This window comes from Hyperolius riggenbachi, chromosome 1 (assembly GCF_040937935.1).
Source record: "Hyperolius riggenbachi isolate aHypRig1 chromosome 1, aHypRig1.pri, whole genome shotgun sequence".
Classification (NCBI taxonomy): Eukaryota; Metazoa; Chordata; class Amphibia; order Anura; family Hyperoliidae; genus Hyperolius; species Hyperolius riggenbachi.
In genome coordinates, this window is record NC_090646.1 from 316,450,076 (window position 1) to 316,466,422 (window position 16,347).

The 16,347-nt window shown below is 46.7% G+C and overlaps 1 protein-coding gene across 2 annotated transcripts in view; it reads right to left on the reverse strand.

Moving 5' to 3' along the window:
- UBXN6 (UBX domain protein 6) overlaps positions 1-16,347 on the reverse strand; it is a 510,086-nt gene that overhangs the window by 206,081 nt on the left and 287,658 nt on the right. The window contains exon 9 of one of the 2 annotated variants that reach the window (XM_068233835.1): positions 478-2,436. The exons of the other annotated variant lie outside the window; for it this stretch is intronic. Within the exon in view, the coding sequence (XP_068089936.1) occupies positions 2,360-2,436 (77 nt within the window). The 3' untranslated portion in view covers positions 478-2,359. Of the gene's footprint in view, positions 1-477; positions 2,437-16,347 lie in introns of those variants that run through there. 2 annotated transcript variants of the gene reach the window in all.

The window sequence follows — 16,347 nt, forward strand, 5'->3', positions numbered from 1 at the left end:
TACTGGACTTTCTCGGCTGCTGAGTCATTGCAGTGCCGGACTCAGCCTGTGGGAGTGCTGTTTTTCCAAACCGGATCTACCACTGGTTTCACAAGCGCTCCTGCCCCTTACTTACTGGGCTCCCCTGTTTCACTTCCAGGGGCCCCAGTCGGTGAGCCGCAAGGGTTGCTGCCCTCAGCCTACTGGTCTCCTGTACCCCAGGTACGCTATCATCACAAGCCCTGCCCACCAATTGGGGGGTTGGGTGCAGACCCCCCTGACAGTGTGGAGGAAGATGGATTTTGATCCATGGTCACTAACCTGCTCGCAGTGCCAAAATGTAACAGCAGGTGTCTAGTGTAGTGGAACCAAAGGATCACAAGCAGTTGTATGTTACAAAAATCTTATTTTATTAAGAATGCTTAGCAGTGAAAATCACAAACTTATAAGTGCAACACATTAAATATATGCAAACTGAAACGAAGCACTATGCAAAGGGTTGTGTTATCACAGAACAGTCGAGTAGAACAACAAGTCCCAGCATGTCTAGCAGAAAGATTAAGCAAAGGTAGGTATACATATAACTTCTGTAGTCCGTTCTCTAAAACTGATATAACACAATTCGGTGGATTTAGTTTCTGGTACTTGCGCTTTCCAAGATTTCTGCATCAAAGTCCCCCTGAGCAGTTCAGCTTCTGCAGGTTGGTCTCATCACACTCAGCAGACTGTATCAGGCCTCAGAATTTTCCAGAAAACCTGGGCCCATACAGTGGTTTTCAAAAGTTTTCCCCCACTTGAAGTTTTCCACATTTTGTCATTACTGCCACAAACATGAATACATTTAATTGAAATTCCATGTGAAAGACCAATACAAAGTGGTGTACAAGTGAGAAGTGGCACGAAAATCATGCAGGATTCCAAACATTAAAAAAAAAACAAAAAAAAAAACTGCAAAGTGGGGTGTGCGTAATTATTCAGCCCCCTGAGTCAATACTTTCTAGAACCACCTTTTGCTGCAATTACAGCTGCCAGTCTTTTAGGGCTCGTTTCCACTGTAGCGGTGCGGAATCGCCTGGATTCCCCTGCTGAAGAAATCGCATGCGGCTGCGTTTCCCCATGCGGATTTACCCGCGATTTCGCATGCGATTTCGCATGGCAAGGAGCCAGGCGAATTTAACCATGTCACTGCCTGTGTAAAGTTCCATTGCCTTTCATGCGAAATCGCGGGGAAATCCGCATGACAAAGCCGCATGTGATTTCCCTATTGAATGCATTAGCGGCGATTCGCCCGCATTCCTGCCGCACACGAAATCTGACGACCCTGTCATGCAGATTTTTCCCGCACCGAAAAACGCCGCCGCCGCCGCACACGTGGAAACAGCCCCATCCACTAACATTGAGTATGCGAATCCGCATGCAGTGCCCGCATGCGGATTCGCTATAGTGGAAACGAGCCCTTAGGGTATGTCTCTATAGTAAAGTTAAGAATGAAAGATATAGACATACAAACACGTACAACTAATGTTTATTTTTACAATAATGATAATCAGGTAATGAAAGTAAATAGCACCCTGCAGTATTGACATACAATAATGTTATGGCACAAAATAATCTGCTAGTTTGTCTCGGATTTGAATGGCAGAAATCGGACCAAGTAAAGTAGCAGGTGGTAAATTTTGGAGAGCAGAGCACTGTTTGTATTATCCTCCTCCTCCTCCTCCTCCATGGTCATGCCATCTAGGGTTCTCACATAATTATGCAAAATACATGTTGCCTTCACAACTGTTATAGCATACTGTGGTTGCATTTTTAGGGCAGTGTGATAAATCCGCCATTTATTAGCCAGAATTCCAAAAGCACATTCTACTACTTGTCTGGCTTTGGTAAGTCGGTTATTAAAGGCAAGTTTTTTATCAGACATATCTCTTTGTGCATAAGGTCTCATAACATGTTCAGACAGTGCAAAAGCCTCATCAGCCACAAACACACACGGGTAAGGTGGTCTTGGGTGTCAGGCCAGGGGCGTGGTGGTGGTAAAGTCATCTGGCCCGTGCGAAGCTTCAAGCCAAATCGACTGCTGGAATACTGACGAATCATGGGAACTACCGTAAGCGCCAACATCCACATATATAAATTTCAAATTAGGATCCACCACAGCCATGAGCACAAGTGAGAAAAATTTCTTATAATTATAATACAGACTGCCAGTGAATGCAGGCATAACCAGTCGAACATGTTTCTCATCCACTGCTCCAAGGCAGTTAGGGAAATCATGTTTCTGCCAAAAAAAGCTGCATGTTAGCCTCCCACATAGGTACATCAGGAGTTGGCATAAATTCTGGCTGCAGTACTTTCCAGATCAATTTGCAGGTGTCCAAAACTAGGTAGCGGATTGGAGTTCTTCCCATGAGGAATTGGTAATGAAGTGCTGCATATGAATGCCCTGTTGCCAGAAATCTGCAAAATAATGGAAAAAAATATATGCTTATTTGTATTCATAGTTGGCCTCCTGCGGACAAGATGGAAGTCAGTGAGAGATAGTTACAAAAAGGAGCTTGAAAAGCAATATAATGAATCCAAGAGTGGGTCTGGAAGTTTGCAAAGAACCAGATATAAATATTGTGGCATCTTAGAATTTCTGCGAAAACATCATGAATCTGCTGAGTAAGTATGGCGCAAATGTTAACCTATTGAACTTTTGTAAATATTGCACTCTACAACGGTGAAGGAAGTACTAGCCCCACAATGCATTGCATTAGTGTGTCAGGAATAATCTGCAATCATACAAGCTAATGTATTGTAGGACTTTGCTTACTTTGACAACTGAAGAGGAACTTTTTAAAGTGATTCTTAAATGACAGGAATATGGACGGGTCATATGGACGGGTCATTACCCAACATACCAGTTATAGTCCTGTTTATATGTTTGGCTGCAGTAGTGTCTGCATCACACACCTGAAACACACACCTAGCTAAGCCATTCCAACTTAACTCACCGAAATCACCAATATAAAAAGGGTGGGGTCCTTCACAACATTGTGGGTTAGTTGAGGAGAGGTGACACTGTGTTTTTGAGAGAAGAGTTTGTGGATTTAGAAAATGTTTCCTTATTTGCTGTTATTGATCTGTGTAGCAGCATATATAAGACGTAGGCCATGGACACGGAGATACTAGGTGCATCCCATGCTTCAACAGCGGCGCAGGAAGGGTCAATTTAGGACCCTGTATAGAGATTTGAGGCAGCATCCAGACAAGTTCTTTGGCTACACCCGAATGTCTGTGGCCAGGTAAGATTTGTTTTGTGTTATCTTTAACATGTGGCGAAGTATTTTGTGGAATAATGTAATTTCTATCCCTTTTTGTCCCTTGATTAACACTGTTGTACTGAAATCTTAAACCCAAGACAATAATCAATCAGGTGTATACATGAAATAACAACATTACCGTTATGCTTGTTCCTGGTGTGTTATGCATACACTGCATAAGGCCTCCAGCTCATTGTGCGTAACCAGTAACTACTATAGTATATATCCATTGTTTAAACATGTAATTTTGGATATAATATTACCTTACATACTCCTGGAGCATACATAATTAAATATATTAATGTCATGCAACAATCAGCATCTGGAACACAGTAATGAAACATTTGTTTTAAAATGGTTTTTTTTATTGTTTGTTGTTTTGCCCAACTATTTTATTGGACATGTGTTGACCATACTTGGTTTTCATCCACAAAAGCAATATGCCACAAATAAACAATGTTTATATAACAAACAGCATCATATAATAACATAAGCATGCTACTTTTTTTCAGTTTTGATGCCCTTTTGGCCAAATTGAAGGATGCCCTTCAACGCCAACTATCGGCTAGCAATCACACCAACTGAACGACCCCTCATAACAATGAGGTAAGTAAAATGAAGAAAAACATGTTAACATAACACAAAATATAAAAGTGTAAATAAATAACGTCCTAGTCATGTTGTGATAGAAAATCAGACATACTACGAGTGCCATGATTGAAAGCAGGTGTAGCTGATTCAGCATTTGTTTGTGGCTGGCTGTGAGATGATAAATCAGTGTACACTGAAGAGTCACTATGTATTGATGATGTCTGAAAACTAGTACCTTGATCAGAGCGCTGAGGTGGAGCCATAGGGTAATGAGGCTGTTGACCATATGGCATGTTTGACATATGCATCGGTGGGTAATTAGGTGGGTCATAACTACGTTGCATATGGTAAGATAGTTGTGGGTATGCATTATAGTGATGACTGGAAGCAGGCATGTGTTGTTGCTGGAAGTAGTTGTGCACATTGTCTTCTGGACGGCTCTCAGGTAATAAAAATTTACCACGTGCCTCAGAGATGGCATGTCTGGCTTCTCATTGTTTATCAGGTGGCACTTTTTGTAATAATGGCACCAAACTTAACATATACTGTGTGCATGGCTCTTTTAGTTGTTTCATTTCTTCCTCTCGCTTCTCCATATGATCCACAGCCTTTTCAACTGAACTAATCAGCTTCTGAGCGTATTCAGCCCTGCCCATACCTCTTCCTATTCTCCTGCCTTGTGTAGCTACCCTCACACCTCTACTACACCTGAGAGATGTGCGTGGCCGAATAGTTTGTGGGCTGTGTGATCTGGTGTAGTAGAGTCACTGTCATCCACTGTAGCTGTGTCACCATCCTGTACAGTGATTTCTTCCCCTTCTACATCACTGTTTGTGTGGTGGGTAACCTCTAATTCGTCCTCCTCAGGATCAGGTGGTAGGCTATCTTCAGTTCTTTGGTAAGGGAAAAGCACAAAATGACTTTGTGTAATAGTGGCCATTGATGTAAAAGCAAATCTAAAGTCACAATGCTATGGATGTTTCATTGCCAAACAATAGCGGTTGCCTGTCTATTCAGCAGAAAAATTGTGTACAAAGCTTTTAGGCACAGCCCCTGAACAAGCATGGAGATAAGCTGCATTGAGTTAAGTTGGAATGGCTTAGCTAGGTGTGTGTTTCAGGTGTGTGATGCAGACACTACTGCAGCCAAACATATCAACAGGACTTTCAGGCAACTGGTATGTTGGGTAATGACCCATCCATATTCCTGTCATTTAGGAATCACTTTAAAAAGTTCCTCTTCAGTTGTCAAAGTAAGCAAAGTCCTACAATACATTAGCTTGTATGATTGCAGATTATTCCTGACACACTAATGCAATGCATTGTGGGGCTAGTACTTCCTTCACCGTTGTAGAGTGCAATATTTACAAAAGTTCAATAGGTTAACATTTGCGCCATACTTACTCAGCAGATTCATGATGTTTTCGCAGAAATTCTAAGATGCCACAATATTTATATCTGGTTCTTTGCAAACTTCCAGACCCACTCTTGGATTCATTATATTGCTTGCTCTCACCGACTTCCATCTTGTCCGCAGGAGGCCAACTATGAATACAAATAAGCATATATTTTTTTCCATTATTTTGCAGATTTCTGGCAACAGGGCATTCATATGCAGCACTTCATTACCAATTCCTCATGGGAAGAACTCCAATCCGCTACCTAGTTTTGGACACCTGCAAATTGATCTGGAAAGTACTGCAGCCAGAATTTATGCCAACTCCTGATGTACCTATGTGGGAGGCTAACATGCAGCTTTTTTTGGCAGAAACATGATTTCCCTAACTGCCTTGGAGCAGTGGATGAGAAACATGTTCGACTGGTTATGCCTGCATTCACTGGCAGTCTGTATTATAATTATAAGAAATTTTTCTCACTTGTGCTCATGGCTGTGGTGGATCCTAATTTGAAATTTCCGCCTCCCCACCAGTCGACGCATGACCCACCGACCCCCCTGGTGGAGCCGACTAATCAGCCGCGGGGCACTATAGAGAGCCGGTGTTCCGACGCTGCTCCGCCGCCAAACGACTCACCAGCCCACCACGTGGAGGACTCACCAGCCGCCGGACGATTCATTCACCGACTCCTGAGGAGGAGCTGACCCAGCACCTGCAGAGAGCCAGCCACTGACCCCTGGCCTCCCGCCGATCACTGAAGGGATCACTACAAGGGTCCCACCGCTGCAGAATCCCAGCTCACCGCCTGCTGCTGCACTCTGCACTCTTCAGCCAACCAGCAAGGGTAAGGCCACATCGAACTGTCTGTCTGATGCCCCCACTGCTGGCCGGTTCTCCGCAATCCCTCCGGGCCTGGCCTGCTAAACTGTCCCCCCCAGCCCACTGTACCCAGCCCACTGTACCTCTGGGTGCTGCACCTTGAATGCCTGCAATACTTTCCGCCCTACCTGGCTGGGCATAACTGCCTGTCTCACACTACCTGCTCTGCTTGGCTGTGCACTACTGTCTGTCTGTTTTTGGGCTGCTTGCCTGGGCTTTTGGGCTGCCTGCCTGGCATTTTAGGGCTGTCTGCCTGGGGCTGTACTCTGGACGCGATATGTGCACCAACAACCTGCCTCTTGCCTCCTGTCTGACCGACCTGCGGGAGGGTGCTGCATACACTCAGGGGAACAAGCCTGTAGCTCCAGTATGCCATGCTCCATCACCCCACGCTGGCATCCGTCCACTCCTCAAGCCTGCAGTCGTGGGCCGCCCAAGTCGCCCCCCACCACACGCACGACCTTCACCAGAGAGCAGCTCCTAGACTGGGTGCCACGTGGCCCCTCGTCCCCTGAAGCCTTGCTCCTATCCAACCAGGTCTGGGACCACATCCGGCAAGTCCTAGATCCAGCTCTGAGACCACAAGCAGGCCGGTGGCGGAGAGGATGCCGTGCAGGGGCCCGCGTGAGGCTGAGAAAGAAGGGAATTCGTTCAGCCATCCCCTCAGTCCTCCTAGGCAATGTCCAATCCCTCCCCAACAAACTGGATGAACTGCACCTACTCTGCGACAGGAAGGACCTCAGCAGAAACACTCCTGCCCTCTGCTTCACAGAAACATGGTTACATGAGGACATCCCGGAGAGCGCCCTCCTTCTCCCAGACTACAACCTCATCCGAGCAGACCGGGACCCTGTCCTCTCCAGGAAGAAAAGAGGGGGGGGGGCATCTGCTTCTACATCAGCTCCTCATGGTGCCCCCCCCCCCCGTCAGTTCTAGACAAGAAATGCTCCCCAGACCTGGAACTCCTGATAATTAACTGCAGGCCGCCATACTCACCGCGTGAGTTCTCCTCGTATGTCCTTGCCGGAGTATACATCCCTCCCGATGCCGATGTCAAATCTGCCCTGCTAGCCCTCAATGAGACCATCTCGCAGTGGGAGACATCCCTCCCGGACTCACTGTTCATCATCGCCGGGGACTTCAACAGGGACAACCTCCGACAGGAGATGCCACGTTATAACCAATGTAGCCTGCCCTACCAGAGGCCAGAACACTCTTGACCACTGTTACACAGCACTGAAGGATGCTTACAAGGCGGTCCCATGGGCGGCCCTCGGCTCCTCGGACCACTGCCTGGTCCATCTTATTCCCACCTACAGGAGGCGCCTGGAATCAGCTAAACCGACACTCAAGTCCTTCAAAGTGTGGTCCGCCGAGGCCAAGCTGAAACTACAAGCCTGCTTTGATTGCACGGACTGAAAGTCCCTAGAAGCGCCAGACCTGGATGAATGGGCAGATAACGTCGCTTCCTACATCAGTTTCTGCGAGGACTCTTGCGTACCAACAAAATCGTTCAAGGTGTACCCGAACAACAAGCCATGGTTCACTAACAAGCTTCGCCGACTGCGGAGAAGCAAGGAAGCTGCACACAAGTCCGGCAACCAGGAGGACTACAGGAGAGCGAGAAACGACCTAAACCGGGAGCTGAGGGCAGCCAAAAAGGAGTACGCTGCAAAAATGGAACAACACCTGCGATCTATGGACAGTAGGGCTGTATGGAAGGGGCTGAAGGCCGTCACTAAATACAAGCCCCAACCTAAACATGCAGCACCCAGCCTAAAACTCGCCGAAGAACTTAGCAGATTCTACTGCAGGTTTGAGAACCAGGCAAGGGAGGGGCGTCTGGTACCGACCACCCCCGCCCTAGGCCCCGTGAGCAACATCCCGAATCAGTTGGCGGTGAGCGAGGCCGACGTCCTGCGACTCCTATCAACGCTAAACGCCAGGAAAGCCTCCGGCCCCGATGGCGTATCTCCAGCCTGCCTGAAAACCTGCAGTCAACAACTTGCTCCCACCCTCTGCGACATCTTCACCAAGTCACTGCAGGAAAGCAAGGTTCCCACCTGCTTCAAGTTGTCAACCATCGTACCTGTCCCAAAAAAGCAGGGGGTCGCGGACCTGAACAATTTCAGGCCTGTAGCACTGACGTCTGTCATTATGAAAACCCTGGAGCGGGTGGTCCTAGCCTACCTCAAGCTCTCCACCTCGCCCCTACTTGACCCCTACCAGTTCGCCTACAGAGCAAACAGGTCCACCGATGATGCAATCAATATCTGCATGGAGCTCATTAACGACCACCTCGACAGGCCAAACACTTATGTCAGAATACTTCTGCTAGACTTTAGCTCGGCTTTCAATACCATCTGTCCACGCATACTTCAAGAAGACCTAGCTGCACTTGGTGTTCACTCAAGCCTACGCCTGTGGATCACGGATTTTCTCACCAACAGGTCCCAAGTCGTCAGGCTGAGCAACATCTGCTCCCAAGTGGCGACAACGAACACAGGGGCTCCTCAGGGCTGCGTGCTGTCTCCGCTACTGTTCTCCCTCTACACGAACAATTGCAGATCGGAGGCAGACTCAGTCAAGGTCATCAAGTTCGCCGATGACACTACCATTGTTGGCCTTGTCACTAAGGATAATATCCAGGAGTACTGTCAGCAGGTGGAGAGAATTTGCAACTGGTGCAAGGAGAACAGGCTGGTGCTGAACACAGCAAAGACTGTCGAGCTAATCATTGACTTCAGGAGGTCTGCTCCCTCCCCACCTCCAATCTATATTGACGGCACCGAGGTAGCCAGAGTGCCCTCTGCCCGCCTTCTGGGCACTACTATCTCCAACGATCTCAGCTGGAAGCCCAATATCACTGTCATCCAACGGAAAGCACAGCAGAGACTTTATTTCCTACGGCAACTGAGGAAGGTCGGCATGACCCAAGAGATTCTGACCAGCTTCTACTCCGCCACCATTGAGTCAATCCTCTGCTCTTCAATCTTGGTCTGGTATGCTGGCGCCACTGCCAGCAACAAGCTCAAACTACAGAGGGTCATTAGGTCGGCGGAGAGGGTCATCGGGTGCCCCCTCCACTCACTTGCACTACTGCACAACAAGAGACTGAAATCCAGGGCATTGAGGATTGCCAATGATCCCTCGCACCCAGGCCACCGTTACTTCAGTCTGCTCCCTCTGGGCCGTAGACTTTGTGCCATCCCCACAAAGACTGCGAGACATAGGAACTCCTTCTTCCCATCGGCTGTCGGCCACTTGAACTCACTCCACATACTTCCATCTGTGCAGGCCCAAACAAGCGGGGGGGCGGGTTGCGCCGCTCCCGATCGGTCAACTGAAGCAACCACCGCACTAGGCCAACAAGGCTAACCGCTGGTCAGCCCTAGGCCACTATACGAACTGTGATGTATGTAATTTTTCTGACGCAATTTGTATGCAAATGTAATGTAATGTAATCTATCTCTATCTCTGTTGCTATGCACTCCTCTCTGTCTTCTTCCTGAGCTATATGTATGTGCCAAAAATAATTCCGGGCATGATTGCTCATGCTTGGCGAAATAAATGATTCTGATTCTGATTCTGAAATTTATATATGTGGATGTTGGCGCTTACGGTAGTTCCCATGATTCGTCAGTATTCCAGCACAGTCGATTTGGCTTGAAGCTTCGCACGGGCCAGATGACTTTACTACCACCACGCCCCTGGCCTGACACCCAAGACCCACCTTACCCGTGTGTGTTTGTGGCTGATGAGGCTTTTGCACTGTCTGAACATGTTATGAGACCTTATGCACAAAGAGATATGTCTGATAAAAAACTTGCCTTTAATAACCGACTTACCAAAGCCAGACAAGTAGTAGAATGTGCTTTTGGAATTCTGGCTAATAAATGGCGGATTTATCACACTGCCCTAAAAATGCAACCACAGTATGCTATAACAGTTGTGAAGGCAACATGTATTTTGCATAATTATGTGAGAACCCTAGATGGCATGACCATGGAGGAGGAGGAGGAGGATAATACAAACAGTGCTCTGCTCTCCAAAATTTACCACCTGCTACTTTACTTGGTCCGATTTCTGCCATTCAAATCCGAGACAAACTAGCAGATTATTTTGTGTCATAACATTATTGTATGTCAATACTGCAGGGTGCTATTTACTTTCATTACCTGATGACCATTATTATACAAATAAACATTAGTTGTATGTGTTTGTATGTTTATATCATTCATTCTTAAAGGGATACTGTAGGGGGGGTCAGGGGAAAATGAGTTGAACTTACCCGGGGCTTCTAACGGTCCCCCGCAGACATCCTGTGTTGGCGCAGCCACTCACCGATGCTCCGGCCCCGCCTCCAGTTCACTTCTGGAATTTCAGACTTTAAAGTCTGAAAACCACTGCGCCTGCGTTGCCGTGTCCTTGATCCCGCTGATGTCATCAAGAGCGCACAGCGCAGGCCCAGTATGGTCTGTGTCTGCGCAGTACACTCCTGGTGACATCAGCGGGAGCGAGGACACAGGCGTGCAGGCGCAGTGGTTTTCTGACTTTAAAGTCAGAAATTCCAGAAGTGAACTGGAGGCGGGGCCGGAGCATCGGTGAGTGGCTGCGCCAACACAGGATGTCTGCGGGTGACCATTAAAAGCCCCGGGTAAGTTCCGCTCATTTTCCCCCGACCCCCCTACAGTATCCCTTTAACTTTACTATAGCACCCTATTTCATAATACATGTGCAATTGTGCATACATACACACACATGTACCTGCTGTTTGTAATGAGAGATGGCTATAGAGAGAAAAACATTGCAACAGACATGTGATAATTACACTTCTAATTGGCAAATTAGGCATTTAGGGGAGGGGTGATCACATATTGTAGGCAGAGTGCAGGAATACAGAACTTAAAACACATAGCATACAAATATACTTACTTTTTGAATCCTTGCCCTTTTGTGTCAAATTATTCAATTTTTCACCCAGAAATTCTTTTGCGATGTTGTTCCAGATTTCATGAAGCCTTTGGTGGTCTTTATATCTAGGCAATGTCTTATCAGAAAGTTCAGGGTTGTTTTGTATTTTAATTATTAAGTTTTCTGTGGTAAACCACCTTGCTGCCATCTTCCAACAGCACTTTCTGCAATCCCTCATGCAAATCAGCCACACAGGAAGTACACTTTGACCTGGAAGAGCGAATTATCCTGAAAAATGCATCCGCATCCGCCTCAAAAACCGCTATATTAAGCGGTTTCGCAGGCGTTTTGAGTTTTTCCTATACTTAACATTGGAAGCAGAAACTCATCCGAAATCCAAAAAATGCCTCACCCCGGGAGTATGCGTTTCAGCAAAACGCCTCCCGCTCTGGTGTGAACACCCCATTGAAATGCATTACCCTAGCGTTTCCACATCCGCAAGCGGATCTGAAAACTCTCAAAAAAGCCGCTCGGTGTGCCCCAGCCCTGAATGAGACTTTAGTTAGCACTACAAGTTTGTCAACTACAACAGCCCCTGCAGAGACCCTGGAGATGGCAGTCCATGATCTGGCGGAGACAGTTAGTGGGTTACAGGTGGAGGTGGCCCAAATGCGAAGGGGAATCCTGTGCATTCATTATAGCTCATCTTCACAGTCACAGTCCAGGGAACGAACTTCTGAGCCCAGAATGCTGGAACTGTCATAAAAGGGGACATTTATCCCGTGCATACCCTCAGAACATAAAACCTAAACACACAAAGCCGCTAAACTAGCAAGCCGTGCTGTGAAGAATCACATGGTGGGGCGAAATCAAGAAGAGACTCCACACACAGAAATGTCAAAACAAGCCTGTACAGTAGCCTTTAGAGGACTCTGCCTCTATCACAGCTGAATTTACTTGTAGGCTGAGATCAAGCTGATTACTGGGCAGGATGAAACAAAGGATCAAAGGGTCAGTATTGTGGGCAATTACAGCAGCTGCTAATGTCGCTTTGACATGCTGTGAATAGCGCTAATGGGGGACTGATACAGGACAATGGAGGAGGAGGATCAAAGGGCCGCTGTGAATAGCACTGATGGGGGCTGATGTCGGACATAATGGAGGAGGAGGATCAAAGGGCCAGCATTGCAGGACATTACAGCGGCTGCTCCAATGCTGCTGTAAACACTGTGGATCACGCTGCTGCTGCTACCATCCATTGTCCACCTCAGAATCATTTTCTGCACAAGCGCCAGGATGGGTAAGAATGCTACATTTGGACTATAAGACGCAGTAACTTTTTCTCCCCACTTTTGGGGGAGAAAAAGTGCGTCTTATAGTCCGAAAAATACGGTAATTTGGGCAAGCCCCCTGCCCATTATGCAAAGGAAGACTTTGTATGGACTCAGAGAGTTGATACCTTGCTGGGGACAGCAAGGTCAAGTAGGGTGGACTGTAACACGGTGACTCTGTCAGAGTATTTAAGGAGGCCATATATCAGGCGACTTGGCAGCCGATCAACCATCCAATTATTATTATATTCAAATTAAATGAAAATCGGTGCCGCCAAGTGCACGCCCAGCCGACAATGCAAGCAATTTCGGGACGAAAATTGGTTGCATTCTCGATCGCGCATGCTGCAAGATGTTGCTCGATCGGGTGCGCAGCTGTAATGGTGTGCAATTTCCAGACGAACGCGGCGAAACAACTCAACCGCTGTCCCCCCTAATGTGAATCTCCCCCTGGTGCCCTGTGTAAAGTGTATACATTACCTGTCTGCAGCCTGCGCTTGTCCCTCCGCTGCCTGGTCGCATTCCCCTCTCTACATTAGCACGCCCCACATGATTTCCTAGTAAGGGTGCTTGTGTGACGTCACACAAGCGCGCCCTTACTAGGAAACCAAGTGGGGTGCACGTGTATGCAGAGATGGAATCCCGGAAGCCAGCGGGGGAGAAGGGGAGGCTGTGGAGAGGTAATGTATACACTTTTTACGGGGTGGCGAGGTGGACGTATGCGGCGCAAAAGGCCGATTCCCGAGAGATTTCATGCTGAAATTGATTGTGAATCGGCCTGTGGTGTATGGGCAGCTGACAGATTCGACCTGCCCATACATCGCTACATGTATGGCTGCCTTTAGACTACCACGGGTCCACTCAAACAGGTCATAGTAATGCTGCTTTAACCTCCTTGCCGGTTATCCCGAGCTCAGCTCGGGGTAACCTGCGCAGGAGGATTTCTCAGGCCCCGCTGGGTCGATTTTCACAATTTTTTTTAATTGCACGCAGCTAGCATTTTGCTAGCTGCGTGCATATCCCGCTCGCCGTCGATTCGCCGCTACTCGCCGCACCGCCCACCCCCCCTTCAGACCCCTTGCACAGCCTGGCCAATCAGTGCCAGGCAGCACTGAGGGGTGGATCGGGATTCCCTCTGACTTCCCGACGTCCATGACGTTGGTGACATCATCCCGCCCCGTCTCCATGGCGACGGGGGAAGCCGAGCAGGAAATTCCGTTCTGAACGGGATTTCCTGCTTGCAAAGATCGCCGGCGGCGATCGAAGTAGGTAGGAGGATGCCGCTTGTCAGCGGCTATTATGTAGCTAGCGCTAGGCTAGCTACATGAATTAAAAAAAATAAATAAAAAGAAAAGTGCTGCGCCGCCCCCTTGCCAACAGAATTGGAACGGTAAGGGGGTTAAGAGCAAAAAGCATCACCCCTTTTATATGCCCAGCCACAGGAAGCTCCTCTCGGCAATCTAGAAAGGGCTGTTTTGCCCTATACTCTTTGCTGAGTACAGGTCAGGTGCATTTCAGTTTACATATATTTGATGTGTTACAGTTATGTAAGTCAGTGATTTTCACTGCTAACTATTCTTACTAAAATAATATTTATTTTAACTCACAACTGCTTGTGATCCTTTGGTTCCACTACACTAGACACCTGCTGTTACACCATAGCGCAGTACAAATGCTTACAGAAGCTGCAGACAGAAGAAGAAGATGGAGGATCCCAAATGGGTCAGGGCCAGAGGGTCAGAACCCTTTAGTTAACCATTTCGGCCGCCCGGACGTAAAGCTCACTGGCGCGCCCCCGTGGTGTCCCACAGTAGCCCTGGGATCAGTGAACGGGAACATGGTTCCCGATCACCGATCCCTGTCCCCCGCAGAAAAACCAAAGCGCTCACACATGAGGCTTCAGCTCTTCTGCCAAGAGAAATTTCGCATCCCCCTTGTACTTCCGCTTAGCGAGAAGTACAAGGAGGGAAAACAAAAATGAAGGTGGCCATCTTGTGGCCAAATAGTAAAATTACATCTACATATTTTTTACATTACAATTTACACATATAACAACACTAAAAATTAACTGTTTATGTCCCACACCAAACTATTACCCAAATAAAATTTTTAATGGAAAAAAAAAATTACTATTAAAAAAAATAAAAATAAATAGTTACTTAAGGGTCTGAACTTTTTAAATATGCATTTGAAGGGGGTATACTACAAACATTTTTTAAATTATAAGTTTGTAAATACTGATGGATGCAAAACGGAAACAATGCACCATTATTTCCCCCAAAAATATTGGCACCATACATTGTGATAGGGACAAAATTTAAATGGTATAATAATCGAGACAAACGGGCAAATCAAATACATCGGGTTTCTTCCTGTCTCTATACTCCTTGCCTCCGAAGCTCCTTTTAATTTCATATACCTTACCTCCATAAGCACTTGAGGCGGATTATATCCGCAGCCCATTCCTGCCTCCGCTGGGAGTCAGGTTCTACTAGCTACTTATTGTAATCTGACAAAATAAGCTTTCGCCCAGTCAAAATACTGGTCCATTGAATGGGTGAGAGGTATTTTGTTTAATCTATGCAAACATTAGCAACTCTTTTTCAGAAATAACACTAAATTGGTTGTGTTCTATTCTTAGTTATTAATTTCATCTAGTGTTACTGTTTATAATGTTTCTATAACCTAGTTTGTTAACTATTGTCTAATTCCATATTTGACAATAATTTGTTCTTGTTCACTACCTTTCCTGATTGTTACTGATTGATTGTTTAGTTTTTATATACATCTTGCCTTATAAAATCTAATAAAAACTATTGAAACAAAATACATCGGTTTAAATTATGGTAGCGAGGATTATTTTAAAGCTATAATGGCCGAAAACTGAGAAATAATGCATTTTTTCCATTTTTTCTTATTAATCCTGTTAAAATGCATTTATAAATAAATAATTCTTAGCAAAATGTACCACCCAAAGAAAGCCTAATTAGTGGCGGAAAAAACAAGATATAGATCAATAAATTGTGATAAGTAGTGATAAAGTTATTAGCGAATGAATGGGAGGTGAAAATTGCTCTGATGCATAAGGTGAAAAATCCCTGCGGGCTGAAATGGTTAAGTAATGGTGCTCCCACCTGACCCCCACACCCTCAGCAGCACACATTACAAACCTCTTATTTTTAAAAAGTAAAAAAAGTGTGCAGTGCACTTTAACGTACACCTTAAAGGAAACCTGAGATGTTACTAATGGGTGTATTTATACTTACCTTAGGCTTCCTTAAGTCCCATGAGGTACGTGGACTCCCTCGCCGGCCACTCTGTTCACTTGATATGAGTCTCTCTTCCGGGAATTTGGATGGTCGTGCATTCTCCTGCACATGTGCAGTCAGGCTGCGCGTACACCCCCCGTCGTCCTCCCACAGATAGGAGCATTCTGCACCTGTGCAGTAGGGGCCTGCCAGCATGCGTGGAAGCACATGACTGTCCAGACAACCAGGGGGGGATCAAGTGAATGGAGTGGACGGTGAGGGAGCCCACGCACCACATGGTGCTACACCCATTAGTAACATCTCAGGTAGACTTTAAGGGAAGGGGAGTCAAATCCTAGGCTAAATTGCACCCAGAGCGAGGGTGTAAAAATTGTGCCCCAACCCCCTGTGGAGCCAGGTATAGGTGCCCGAAGTTTAGATTAGCCAGGTCTAGTTGCACCCAGTATAGGTAGCCAGCTATAGGTCATCCCAGTATAGGTAGCCAGGCATTGATGCCCCAGTATAAGTAGCCAATATAATTGCCCCCAGTATAGGTTAAATAGGCATGTGCCCCCAGTATAAGTTAGATAGGTAGGTGCCCCCAGTATAGGTTAGATAGGTAGGTGACCCCAGTATAGGATAGATAGGTAGGTGCCTGCAGTATAGATACGCAGTCAGCGCACTTCTCCTGCGTAGACTGGCTC